This window comes from Alligator sinensis, unplaced genomic scaffold (assembly GCF_000455745.1).
Source record: "Alligator sinensis unplaced genomic scaffold, ASM45574v1 scaffold1112_1, whole genome shotgun sequence".
Classification (NCBI taxonomy): domain Eukaryota; kingdom Metazoa; phylum Chordata; order Crocodylia; family Alligatoridae; genus Alligator; species Alligator sinensis.
Window position 1 is genome coordinate 599,525 of NW_005842327.1, and position 14,494 is coordinate 614,018.

General features: G+C 39.7%; 1 protein-coding gene across 2 annotated transcripts in view; it reads left to right on the forward strand.

The window, feature by feature from the left end:
* Positions 1–12,754, forward strand: part of RAPGEF5 (Rap guanine nucleotide exchange factor 5) — a 265,239-nt gene extending 252,485 nt beyond the window's left edge. For both annotated transcript variants that reach the window (XM_025210018.1, XM_006028585.3), the window contains 2 exons: positions 6,077–6,131; positions 11,169–12,754. In XM_025210018.1, coding sequence (XP_025065803.1) covers positions 6,077–6,131; positions 11,169–11,287 — 174 coding nt within the window. In that variant the 3' untranslated portion in view covers positions 11,288–12,754. The remainder of the gene's footprint in view (positions 1–6,076; positions 6,132–11,168) is intronic.
* Positions 12,755–14,494: the final 1,740 nt, after the last annotated feature.

A 14,494-nucleotide genomic window follows, 5' to 3' on the forward strand; every position in this document is an offset into this window, starting at 1 on the left:
GGGCGGAAACTGCTCAAGCCTCTTATACAGCTAACAGGCCAATCGCTAGCCGCCACGTGTGAATAATTTAGCACTAGCCAATCACGGGGAACAAATTTGCATACCGGTGGCGGGAACTCTTTTGCACCGTGCATTCCTCTTGCAACTCGAGCAATGCACTCTGCAAAAGAAGCTGCAGAAAAGGTGGGAAACTGGTCCCTGCACAGGGGTTTCCTCTTGCTACAGGAAACTCCCGTGCAATGCTCTGCAACTTAACGTGGATAATTCTGATGCCGAAGCACACACACACAAGCATGCCTTTTGGGTCATGACAGGAACCTTTTCTACCACCAGAGTTACACTTGTGCCCTGAAGGGCAGATGCCCTTCAGCAAAAAATAGCCTTTTTGTCAGCATAACTGTGTCCCCAACAGGCATTTTTCTGGAAGAGTTGCACAGATGTGATGTTTTGATTGTTTTCACACCTTTAGCCATTGTAGCTCTGCCAGCAGGGCTTTGTTATGTAGATAAGGATATTTATTATGTGATTAAGCATGATCAAAAAAACCCCCTTACGTATTGGAAAGTCATCCCTATTAGCAAGACATCAGACTTTTTCTTATTTCCGGTGTGCATGATGTTTGTTGAAAGTTGATAAAAGATCTTGCTACCTGCTTTAGTCTTTTACTTGATGTGGTAATGATTGTTTAACCTGTTCACTGCATATTTTTGTATAAAGCAGTAGAACAATTCAGTTTTCTCCTTTTGAATCCAAAGTTAGACCTTGTAAACAGATATAAGTTTAATTCTTTCTTCCTGATTAATGCCTTATATGGACACTCCTTTTCCAGAATAATAGTATCCACATATATTATCCAAGAACCACCTATTATGCTTTAAATTCATATCCTATCTTAATTCACATTAACTTTCAAGTGTAGACAAGCCCTAACTTTGACTTCATAACCTCTGTGATGGCCTTTTTAAGTCTTCTATTAGATTCTTCTACTTGTTCTTGTTGCTGCTTTTATGCCGATTTGCATTTAATAAAGGGTTTTTCTTATCCCAAGTCCATTAACAGTTTGACCTTTACACGTTTGCATAAAACTCATTAGCATGTTCTTCTTTATTGCCTCTTGGAATTATTTCTCATTAATATGTAAATTGAACTAGCCTCGGATGTACTTTTAATTGTTACTAAAGATCGTTCCAAGTCTGTATATAATTTTACTGAATACTGACCAGTCTTAATCAGGCCTTTCAGTTTTTGTAATCAGAGGAAGGCCTTGTCTATACCAGGCATGCTTTGTAAAGCCCCTAGGACTGCTTCACCAATACAGTTTCACCAGTGGAGTCTCTACCACCAGTGGAGATGTCCTAGTATATGTAGATGACAGGGAAAAACTAGTATTTGCAGTCAACAGTATTTTATCCAGCATTTCATCCAGATCTGCTTTGAGAAAAATGAAATGGTGTGGTTGCAACTTTAGTGGTTGCCCAGAGTCCTGTACACTTGACTATTCCTACCTAAAGTAAAGAGCAGGAACTTGTTGTAAAAGTGCAGTGCAGACCTAGCCAGTGTAAGGGGAGTTCTGGTTTATACGGATGTGGAAGCATTTAATTTGTGGACATGAAACCAGAAAAAAGTCTGGCAAACATCTCACTGACCACTTGTGTTATGTTCCTCTTTATTCTGTAAACTTACTTCACTCTTGAAGAATAAATAAGATGCTCATTGACTTTAATTGTTGCAGAATTAGGCTACTAATCCTTATCTTTAAATAGTTTGTGCAAACTAGAGTGAAACTGCTGTTGCAAAAAGTATGAGTCCCAAATCCTTAATTTGCAGAAATTTATGTTGTATAAAACATCTTTGCTATGGAATTCAGATTTTCATTAGGTCCAATTTTAAATAAGTTTTGGAGGTTTTTGTTATGAAAAAAAAATCACTAAGAGAAGAAAAGCTTTGTGCTGTTATGTTAGGTGCGAGTTTAATGGCATCACAGACCAGATGTAGGAAAAGCTAGGTGGATTGCTCCTTATATTTAATGTTATATCTTTTAGGGTCTAGATGACAGTTTTACAGATTAATCTATGTCCATCATTATTGCTTTAAAGTGAGAATGGCAAAATGGGAATAAATGGATGAAAATCTTACATAAATTTTACTGTTGTATTTTAAATCATCTTCACGTTATATTTATTGAAGTAATTGGTAAAAAGATAGGTTCGTACAGTATTTCTCTTCATCAGCCGTGACCTATTTTTGTATGTCTCCTTTAGCAGTGGTGGCTGACACATGTCTACTGCTACTTTAAGGTCCCATTCTTTCCCATTGGGTCCTAATAGTAAGAACTACATATATAAGGAAGGACTTGCTGGACTGTGCCCCCAAATTTTCCCCTGAGTATACTTATGAATTGGACTGGGAAAAACTACGGAACTAGCGCTAATAATCATCTGTTAAGAATGTTTGCCGTTTCTAAGAACCAGTTGAGTGTGAATGATTTATGTCCTCCATATCCATCACAATAATGTTATGCAAACACTTGTTAAATGGTTAGCAAATAGCTTTTTTTTGTAGAGCAATTAGCAGGTGTTCAGTATTATAGTTGAGTCAGGCAGAGTCAGAGAAGAACAATGTGAAAGCCACAAAAGAGGGGAGAATTGTGATTATGTTCTACTCCATCAAAATGGAACATAAAGTGGAACAAAGAAATCAAGCGAGCTTCCTGTTGGTAACAGGAAGAGTGATATTATATCACTGATATGTTAAAGGAACACAAGCATATGCTGTTCTCATGAAAATATATTTTCTGAAGGAACATTTTAATCACTCTTAATGTGATTTTGAAAAGATGAATATGCTACATTATTCTAGTCTTAAACTTACCCTTCTCTAGGCAACTAATCTTTTCCTCTTGGTTTTTGAGGGAGGTGAGAGAACAGAATGTACTGTTTCCATAGGCTGCATATTACTGTTAATTGCAGGCTGGTTATTTAAATTATGCATATTCAGTAAAGAGCTGCTGGCCTAATTCAGTATGTTCTTCCTTTGGGTTCTAAGTGTGATCAAGTACAAGAAAAACTGCATTAAAAGCTCTTTGGGACAGATTCTCCACTGGTGAAAATAAGCATAGGTTCAATGACTCACATGGAACTATCTCAATTCAATATACTATGTGTGAATCTTCTCCTGAATGTGAAACCAACTTTAAAAGTTTTTTTGTGGCTTTAATTTGAGCTCTATAGCCTACATAAACCTCAGAAAATTAGCACCCATTCAAATTAAAACTTTATATAGTGTCATCAACAACCTGTAAACCGGGATGAAATGCCCCCTCCACAAGTTTGCAGATGACACCAAGCTGGGTAGAGTAGCAGATATACTGGAGAGTAGGACTAGAATTCAGAGACACCTCAGCAAATTGGAGGATTGGATTAAAAGAAATCTCATAAGGCTCAGTAAGGAGAAGTGCAAAGGCCTGCACTTAAAACAGAATAATCTCATGCACCGGTACAGGCTGGGGACTGACTGGCTAAGCAGCAGGTCTGCACAAAAGGACCTGGGGATTGCAGTAGACAATAAGTTGAATATGAGCCAATAGGGTGCCCTTGTTGTGAAGAAAGCAAACATCATACTGGGCTGCATTAATAGGAGCATTGCCAGCAGCTCAAGGAAAGTAATTCCCCTCTGTTTGGCACTGGTGAGGCCACATCTGGAGTCTGCGTCTAGTTTTGGGGCCCAACGCTATAGAAAGGATGTAGACAAATTAGAGTCTAGCAGGGGGCAACGAAAATGGTTAGGCGCTGGGACACATGACATATGAAGAGAGGCTGAGGGAACTGGGCTTATTTAGTCTGGAGAAGAGAAGACTGAGGAGGGATTTAACAACAGCCTTCAACTGCCTGAAGGGGCTTCCAAAGAGGATGGAGCTAGACTTCTCAGTGGTGGCAGATGGCAGAACAAGGAGCAGTGGTCTCAAGTTGCAGCAAGGGAAGTTTAGGTTAGATATTAGGAAAACCTTTCTCACTAGGAGGGTAGTAAGGCACTGGAATGGGTTACCCAGGGTGATTGTGGAATCTCCATCCTTGGAGGTTTTGAAGACCCGGCTAGACAAAGCCTTGGCTGGGATGATCTAGTTGGAGAGGGTCTTGCTTTGAGGAGGCGGATAGGCCTAGATGAACTCCTGCAGTCCCTTCCAACCCTCATTTTCTATGATTCAATGATAGACTCAGTTTGTGAAATGCTTTTACAGCATTACATTTTAAGTTGTAAGGCAAAATTAATGCTACATATAGACTCAGGGGAAGATTCTCAGCTGGTATGACTTGGCAAAGCTACATTGACTTCCATGGAGCTATGTCAGTTTACGCATGATGAGCATCTAACTTAGTCTTTCTTGGAATTTTTTAGGACATTAACACAAGACAGATGCAGTTTGTTTTTATTTTTTTAATTAAACCTTAACTTATCTCTTATTAAAACCCATAAAACTTAATTTGCTATCGATAATGTATTTTAAGTCCCTCTTCTTGCTGCACCAATTTGAATATAAACACCTGCCGGGAGGCACATAAACCTGCATAATACTGATTTGGCTTGGTAGAACTCATAACCTTGAATGCAGCCATCTACATTTTATTCACCTATGAGATATCTAGAGAATGAGTCCAAGTTAAGAGATATTTCTAGCTTTACCATCAAATTGAAATGAAGTCTGAAGGCAAATACCTTGCAAGTCTTAAGGAACTACAGTAAGCATTTATTAATACCTTTGCTAGGATCAAGAGTCAAGCTTCCAGTGGCCTCCTGAACATAGGCTTTTTTTTTTTTTTTTTCAGGGATTCTTTTTTTTTTTTTTTTTTTTTTTTTAAGTTTCAGTTCTTTTTCCCCCTAGTAGGGAATGGCAGTAGGATGAAAAAATAAATTAAAATCTAAACCACATGAGACACATGATCAACTCTTCTAATACAGATTTTTCTTAAGTGTAACTTGGTGTTCAAATATATTAACCTGGACTGACTCATATTCTGGATTGTTCAGGCAAATGACTGATTAGCACATTAAAGGCTACTTGTGCTAGCCGCCATTTCATAACTTCCTTGTAAAATATATTAATCAATTTACATGTATTCATCACGGAGAGTTAAAAACAAATCCTTCATTTAATGCCAGGCTTTCTTAATAATACACCCACAGCCGAGCTTTCTTCCTTGGCATTCTCTCATCTATAGGAACTAATTTAATGGATACGCAGAAGTTCTGTCATTAACTTATTATTAAGTGTACTACTTAGTGTGTGATTAATATATTGTAGTGTATAGATGTTGTAGTGTCAGAAAGATGTATCACCTTTGTATCCAGTGGACCCACAAGTATTTTGGGTACTGAAGACTTCCACAGCCATTTTAAAGGGGTAGAGGGCCCTTTAACTTCAAGTGGAGCTATAGCTGACTCTAACCCTCTAAATATTAGTCCCTACTACTCAGAATTGATAGGCTCATATGGATCTTAATGCTTTCATTGCAGGCTGCATCAATTTTTGGTTGAAAAGGGAAACATCTTCACCAATTTATAAGTGATTAAACCTGCATAAATCCTTATCAGAGAAATTACATCTTGTATCTCTGTCACAAGTCTATTTGCTGTGCAGCAGTTTTAAGCCTACTACTCAAATAATATACTTGAACACAAACTACTATCCTATGCATAAGGGGGAAAAGGAAGGGATTTCCAGTTTCTCTTTGAAAAGAAAGAGAAATAGAGAAATAATTAAATGTCTGTTTTTTCAGGCAAGTTTCCATAGATGCCTAGGAAGTCCCTCTCATTTAATCTGTGTGATGTTAACAAGATCCTTCTGTGAAAGGAACCTGAGAGAGATAACTTTGTTTAACTGTATGTTAATATGGAACCAAAAAAAATGGGAAGGGAGAAAAAAGAAAAAGAAACCTCCCCTGTTGAAGCTTTGCTGCCCATGTTTTCCAGTGTTGCTGCTATTGCTGTTCAGTAGCATGGGGCTAGAGAAGTGTTTTATAGCAACAGCATCCCAAGCAGAATTTTTTTCACTGATATTTTGTGTATTTTATCACTACAGCACATGATTGCGGATACTGTTCGATCACTGAGACATTGCAGGAATAACCAATTTGGTGAGTAGACAGTTTCTCTCCTTAGTTACACTTCTGGGCATATAAAATATTCAGCGATATCAAAAGGTTTATTGCCAGGTTTATCATCTGTTTCCCTCTCCTGACTCAGGTTTACTTCAAAGTTAATCATATTTTCCAGTTGTTTTAACCAAAGAAGCGGATGTTACCCTGGAAGAGTCAACTTAGGATTCTAAGTGCAACAACAACTGGTGAAATTCAAATTTTACTTTACAGACTACAGAAGAACCCAAATTGTCACAGAATGGTGTGTTCCCATGATCTCTAACACACATATTCACCTATCCACACTGCTTCATAAGACCAGAGCATTGTAGGCCCAGCCAAGAAGATAAAACCAGAAGGTCACTGGAGATATCCCACAGCTTCTTATGCCTTCTGAGCCATTTAAGATGGGGTTGTTTGTAGTGCAGTGGCTCTTCTGTCAAACTTATATTGGCACATTTTAGTGTGCAAAACAATGTGTGCACAAATACCGAAGTTACAGTTAGGAAAGCTTGTAAACATTTGGCCCAAAATATTGCCGGTTGCAGGGTGTCGTCTATTTATACAAGGTGGCCACGTCCAAATGAGCGTGGATGTTTGGTTCCCCAAGGACAACTAGCAGCAGGACACCTTGTGCCAACACTAGTTGTCCCTGGGGAACGCACTCTGGCATGTGGCAGGTTACTTTAGGTGGGGTAGGGGAGGCCGGGGCCAGCACTGAGCAGGAGCCAGCAGCCTTACCTGGGCTCCTGGAGGGGCTTCTGTGGCTGCAATAACAGCAATCCAGCCACTTGGAGCCTGGCCAGCAGCCAGATCATGGCTCTACCTGGCCAGGCTCCAGTTTTGAGTGGTGCATGCTGCCCCTGTGTACACTGCTCCGCTTTTTGTTTTTTGGGGGGGGGTTTGCATGGGTTTTTTGACCCCAGGATATCCAAAAACCCCTGTGCTGCTCCCCTGCAGCACAGAAAACAGCTCAATGTGTGGTACGTGGCACCACAGACGTGTCTGTAGCACCACATACCACATGGCCATGCTTGTCTTGATGCAGCTGGTCTGTGTATTAGTTATGATCCAGTTACTTCCCTTTGCACAAAGAGAAGGGCAAATAGTTATGTCCATCTCTTATTTTAACTCTGTTCATTCAGACTCTGCAGAAATAACTTATTGAACAAAAATATTTATCTGTGAACCTGAATATTTCTGTTATTTCAAGTTTCCCTGTGGTTTTTTTTGTTTGTTTGTTTTTAAATAGAACATCTGCAAATAAATGACATTTTTTAAACCGCTTTTGCAGTTTTGCAAATGGCAATTTGTGTTGCAACATAAATCCAGGTTTAATACCCAAGATTTATCACACAATCTGGTAGTTTGAAGTATGTCATTATTATGTTATTTTACCACAGGCTTGGCCTTTTTGTGAGGCTGGCATTTAAAAAACAGCTTATGCACATATCCCTGTAGGCACTTGAGTTTTTTTGTTAAATTCATTTAGGCATTAAATGAATTCACTGAATATTTATTGAGTCTTTATGGATAGCTTCCTTTTCCTATGGGTTTATTTAGCTTTCACAAATGTGAATTTTTCTACTGCATCGTCCCATAAATTGGACTAAGAGCAGCAGGCATCCTACCACAGAAAAGAGTTCAGATAAAACTAAGCAAGGGACATTGTTATTGTTTATAAGCTATGCTTTACAAATTAAGCAAGCCGGCCAAAATCTTTATGGTTTAGAAGATGATGATGCTGCCAAGAAATACTGAAATGCCATTTTAATGGTAATAATATTTTCTACACTAAATCTGGAAAACAAATAATAGTCTTTCAGAAATCTGCCATAGCAGCTTGAACACTTATACAGTTATTCAGCCTTTTACAATTTAAGGTGCTAATGACACTCTGAATTCTGAATAATTTTCAGTGTGTTCAGCACACTTGCTGAGAAGGTGGAATCTGTTCCCCAAGAACTGTAAGGTCTCTTGTGTATTACTACACCAATTATCTCTTATTTCTTTTTAAGTACTTCACAAATCATCCAGGTACTTAAAAAGAGTGTGTGGACAGGTGCTGCACTCCAATGCCTGTAGTAGTGGCATGCAGAACTAGCCATGCTCACACTGCCATGTTACTATTTCCATAGCACTAAATTTGTACTAGATATTTTACAAATAGGAGGACAGTATCAGCACCCTGAACAGCTGACAAACTAAATGGAGAATGTATAGATGAGGGATGTGATTGAAGTAAAACACTGTCTGTGGAAGAGCAATGAAGTTAGGCTTATTGGGGTGTGTGTGTTTAACAGTACTTTTGTAAACATTTTCTTGAGGGCCTGGACTAGTGTTTGTAGTAGACACCACCTTCATTTGCTATTCAGGCCATGCTTCAGTTTCCTCTGATGCTTATTTAAAGCTCTCCTCTCATGAGAACTCTCAGGAAATAACAGCACATCTCTCATCTCCATCACCTTAGCAGGAATCAAAAGCATAGCTGAGATCAAAACTGGAGGCCTGACAGAGCAGCTTTGAAGAGTGGTCCTCTTATCTATTCCATGCTGACACGTTTCACCTGATCTAAGAGAAATGGCTCAGGGTCCATGTGCTCTGATGTATTTGTGTTATGTTTGTTTAAAGGCTGTGGTCCAGAAGGGTTCCCTCAAGGACCTTATGTGCTGTGACAGGACAGAACAAAGGGGACTTCCACAAGCTTATTTGAAAGCAGACCCAGTTTCAGGGATGAGCCACCAGGCACTTGCCTACAATCCTAGTCTAAGTTAAGTTTATAAAGTTCATCAAACATATGAGTGGGAAAAGGGATGGATCCTTACCTTAGCTCTGCCAGTCTCCCACAGGCAGAGCTAAGGTAGCTAATGGCAGCTCTAATGCCAGCTCTGCATAAAAGGATGTGTTTGACATAGTCTTAGTATGAGGTCCTTTGCTGCTATAAATCTAGCCACCCACTTTCCCCTTTGGTATTGGCAGCATGTCAGAGTAGGAGTCATAAAAGGGGCCGAAGCCAGGGACCATTTCAGAGTCTCATAGGCCCTGGGTTTTTCAGTCCCCTTCTATTCTACGTTGCTTGCAGGATAAGGATCTTCCCTGGGCATCTACACTGACCTTGTTCTTGTGGAATTCTGCCAAAATTTGATCTCAGTTCTGCTAATCTCTGGAAAAATCAACTGTGTAAACTAACAGCAAAATCCTATTTCACTTTCCATATCTAAATGGCACATACACAGCAACATAACTGCAGTTTTTGACACCTGTGCATAATCTGGGATTCTGTTTGCTCTACCCAAGGTGAGGAGGAGTAAAAGGGAATAAGCTCTTCTGTGTTTTGTACCAGTAGCCTATTAGTTAAGGCACTTGCCTAGGGAGTGGGAGACCTGGGTTCTAAATCCCCCTCATCCAGAAGGGATTTGAGCCCACTTCCCTGCAAAACATTAAGCATTGCCCAGTCTCTCCCAGCCCTCCTCTTGCAGGGAGACAGCCAGCCTGACTGACAGGCTGCAGCTGTGTGAAGGCTAATGGAGGAGAGGCTCACTAGGAGTCACAAACCTCAGCAAGAAAAACCAAAGGGACTGGTGTCAGGCACCAGGATGGGAGACTTCTGGGCTAGCTGGAGGGCAAGCCTGCTCTGGAAAGGCTGAAGCCACACAGGACCCCTCTCAGTGTCCAAGACAATAAGGGGGCTTTAGGTTTACTTCTTTTATTTGTTAAAAGACTGCTTATTACTGGGGCTTGTGGAGAGACCTCAGGGACCAAAAGCCTTATTGAAGAGGCCCTGAGGCAGCAACCCACTACACTCACCTATTGCAGAAATGGAGATGTTTTTGAGAGTAGGGGCCCAGCCCAGAACCCTGGGTCCATCCCATGTAAGACAGCAACCATCTCACTGAGCTAATCACCTTGTAGCTTAGGATCATAGGAAGGTAGGGGTGGAAGGGACCTTATGATACCATCTAGTGATCTAGTCCAGCCCCCTGCTCAAGTGTCTATCCTGCTCTTGAAAGTTTCCCAGGAAGGAGATTCTTCAACTTCTCTAAGCACACTTCTCTAACCTCCCTCTCTTCACTGCCTAAGATTCAAGTTTCAAGAGGAGGGCTAAGAAAGAACCTGTATCATGTCTAGCCTCTGGCCTAGTGGTTGTGAAGCACTGTGCTAGGGAATGGGCTCAGTACCCCTTTTTGTTACTGGGGGCCAGGAACCTGGGTATCTCGCTTCATGGGCAAATACCCAAGCCACAAAGGTACTGGGCTAAAATAGAGAAGGGCTCCCCCTCTCTTCCTCACACCTGCTAGTTATGGTTTTTCTGTGACTATAATTTGGGACTTACCTACCTTTATGGATGTAACTGGGTTATTTTTTTGTACTGTGTACCTGCCTGGCCAAAGCATAGCCCACTGACAATACACAATTTGCTCAGTGGATGTGTGCATACTTGGGGATCCAGAGCTGAATTGCAAACTTGTGTGCAAGTGGCAAGAAACTGTGGTAACATATGTGCCATTTAGGCAGTAAAATGAAATAGTTTTGAGCCCTGGGTGCCTGCTATCAGCCCAGGTTGCCAGGGTCCATTACCCAATCTTTACATTTTTGAACAAGCACCAGCATTCTTTCTCCTATTCTGCCCCTCACACTGGGGAGCAGGTGCCATAAACATTTGCAAAACCATTGTTCTCATTCATACTTCTCCTTAAACACTCTCTCACCATGAAGTCTGACCAGAAAAAAACTTGACAGTAGTTAGGCTGCTGGCATGCTTAAACCACTGCCTATTCTGCTAATCAGCAAATTCATGTTATTTCCTCATACTCCCTGCTATCAGAACCCCATCTCATATCTGGAGCTTAAATTGTAAGTCCTTTTGGTCACTGAGCTGCTTTTTGTTCTGTATTTGTGCAGCACCTAGCACAATGGGGGCAGATGTATGGAGATAGCCCATGACCTTGGCTCAGCCTTTATGATAATGCAAAGCAAGAAGGAGTCAGAAAAATGATCTCTGAGGTATTTCCTTTTTTCCTTCTCAAATTGTAGGCAATGAAGTTCCTCCTAAAGAGCATCAAGAGCTGAAGCCATATGTCCATCACCTGCGTGTCATTGACAACCAGCAAACACTGTTCGAGCTTTCTCACAGGATAGAGCCTCGGGTGTGAACATGCACAGCTTCATGTAACCTTGTAACTGCAGCACTTTGAATTAAGTGAATGTTTAAGCCAAACATGTTGCTTCCCTATATAAGAACAGTTTACTGAGTTTTATCAGTAGCTCACACAATATACACAGGAAAATCAAGCAGAACAAGAAAATAAGTTGTTTGCAGCATTCCAGGGCAAGGGTAGTGCTGTTTCCATCTATCATCAGATCAGGAAGGTGATGAGCAGCATCCATTGAGCTCAACGACTTGATTTCTGTGAAAATATTGTTGGTCCAGTGTAGCTTTCAATCCAGATTCTGACAGTATTAGGATGAAAGGAAGCATCACATTACTGTAACAAAACATTTCAGCAAGCAACTTCATGTGATGGAGGGTTGCAAGTTATAGAGAATGTACCTCACTAATCCAAAGCTGCCAAAGTATTGACTGTTGCCAAAAAATACTGTGCAATCCATGTAACTTCCCTGGGAGCATTTTATTTGAGACAACAGCTAACATTTCAGAATGGGAATATAAAAACGAACATGTATAAAACAATGCACCATTATTAGCTCTCTTGTGTGTCCTGATTTGGAGGTCAAAAGCAAACAGCAGCCCATAACGTTACTTCCTCTTAAGAATTCACTTCACAGCATATAGTAAAGAAAAAAATCTAATCTTGATGCAGTTTATGGAAACAAATGTGGCATTTCCTTTTTTGAGGGATAAATAGCAGTTGACCTCAACTCAACGTTTTAGCAGGTGTCCTATGTCTAAAATACGTAGGTTAGGGAGAAAAATCTCTATTTGCTCCCCTTCTAATTATCCCAGAATTGTTACTTATTTCTGCAGTTAGTGTGCAGTAGGTTATTACAACAGAGCTCAGTGCTTTACTGCTTGAAATATTGTCTCCTGTACATCTACTGGGAGACATCTAGTAAGTCCATCTACTTTCTACAAAAACACTATAAAACAGAAAATAGCCTATTTTAACATGTAAAAATCTGACTTACCAAGCAGATGCTTTTAGCTTTGAAAGAACAAAAGGCCATACTTCATGTATTACACACTCTCATTCCCAATACATAGAAAAAATTAAAGGGAAAGTGTCTTCCTATTTTATATTTCGTCCAAACCCAGTTTTCATTTAGATAAATCAAAGAGCTATTTGTTATCTTAGTACGTGCTTTAAAATCACATTCATATTTATTCTTGTCTGAGTTGCCTCCTCATAGAATCATAGAAGAGTAGGGCTGCAAAGGAACTCTACAGATCATGTAGTCCAGCCCCCTGCCTTAGTAAACCATCCTATACAAACACAACACAAGGCATAACACCCTAACCTGCCACAGGTAAATCAGGTGACCACAGGGGTCAATGTCCTGCTGCTATGATGATAATGCTGTTTTTCAGTACTAAGAAGTTGCCCTCAAATAAGCTTAAATAAACTATAGACAGTGGAATATTCTTCACTATATAAGTAAAATCTGTTTGTAGAGAACCTTACTTCAAAAAGTCCCTTTGCAGTGGCAGTGAGGGTACACTGCTTGCCTGTCTGTCTATATTGTCTGTTTTTCACATCAGAAAGACTTCCAGGAAAATGATCCTTTGTTGTAATGTGGGTCCGCTAAAGTGGGTAAAGTTGCGTGTTCTTCATCATCTTTTTATCTGTGGTTTAAAGGGGACAGAAAAAGCAGCTTTAACAAGTAATTTGAAGGGGACGTCATTGAATGCATTCAGTTTGCCTCCATATGTGAAATATTGTACAGTTACTGTATAAAAGAAACAGATGTTTCACAATGTATTTGCTTGTACTTTGGTATTATCAAATACTATATGATTTTTTTTAATAGTTCTTTTTACCCAGTAAAAAGAAAAAAAAAACTCTTGCTGGCCATGGAGTAAAAATTTCCTATGTTCTTCTGTAGATGTGATTGCACATACTGTAAATATTTTTTTCTGTGCAAACAGACCAAAACTGTTCAAGTTAGGACACTAAATTTAGTGGACTCATTTTTGTGGTGTAAAACATAAACCCCATATGATGTTAATTTCTTGGGGATTTTTAAAATTTTTCCTTTCTCAGATTTTCACTGAATCCCCACCCAAGATTCATTAACCAAGACATTAGTTAATTCTTTAGCCCCCTCTTGTGAAATCTTTTCATCATGGCACTGCTTTCACAAATCAGTATGTAGATCAGATTGTGGGCCCTTGTTCACAGGATGTAGTGCTCTCTGTGAGTAATGGAGGAGAATTGGGCCTGAGTCTCAATTCTTTTCAGCTTCTCATCTGCTAATTTATAATAACCTTAATAGCTTATGCTCCTTCCCTGCTGGTGCAACTACAGCAGTACAAAAAAAAAGTTCCTGCTCTTTACACCTGGCATTCATGTTTGCAGGTGAAAAAATCTGTCATCTAAGCACCAAGTTCCAAACATTGTAATGTTAGGTATAATTGTTTGAAATGCTGAAAAGTGCAATGAAACGATGCAAATTGTTTTTTATGATGGCCTTTATTATCTAAATATATCTTCAGTTCTGAAGGGCAAGGTTTGCTTCTGTGCTTAGAATATTAATCTTGGAACTATAGTACTGATAAAAGGGAAACTGCTCTGAATCAGCAACAGAACTATCCAGAAAATAAAGGTTTGTTAGAATCCTTGTTCCATGGCTAAAATGTTGTGGACCTGACCTGAGACATGCACATGAAGGCAAGATGATTAGGAGGAGAACTAAAATGCAGCAGGATGAAAGGAAAGGGGGGTGGTGTGTAGCTTCTCCCACATCCCTAGGTATGGGCAGAGCACACTTCTTAATCACTACACATTCCCCACAAAACAGTAGCGTTGTTATGATATTCCAAAAAAATACTGTAAATCTCCAAGCTCAGTCTAATACAACTACACAGACAAGATTAAATTATGTGTGTGTGTTTCTTGTATGTTGGGAGAAGATATTAGACAAAACAGGGAACACGTGGGCTCATTCTACAACTCTTTGAAGTGGGCTTTTGCTTCATAGACTTTAGATGCTTCTGTAACATGTCCTTAGGCTTTCAGCCCAATTTCACATAGTAATTGATTGTGTCTAGGTACCGTTGGAAAAAAAGAAACGAAGGATCTCTTGCCAAAAACAGACTAAAAATGTCCTGCTGTAAAATTGCAAAGAAAGATGTAAATACTAAACATTTTAGCAGAGTAATATTTATTTGCATAGCCTATTTA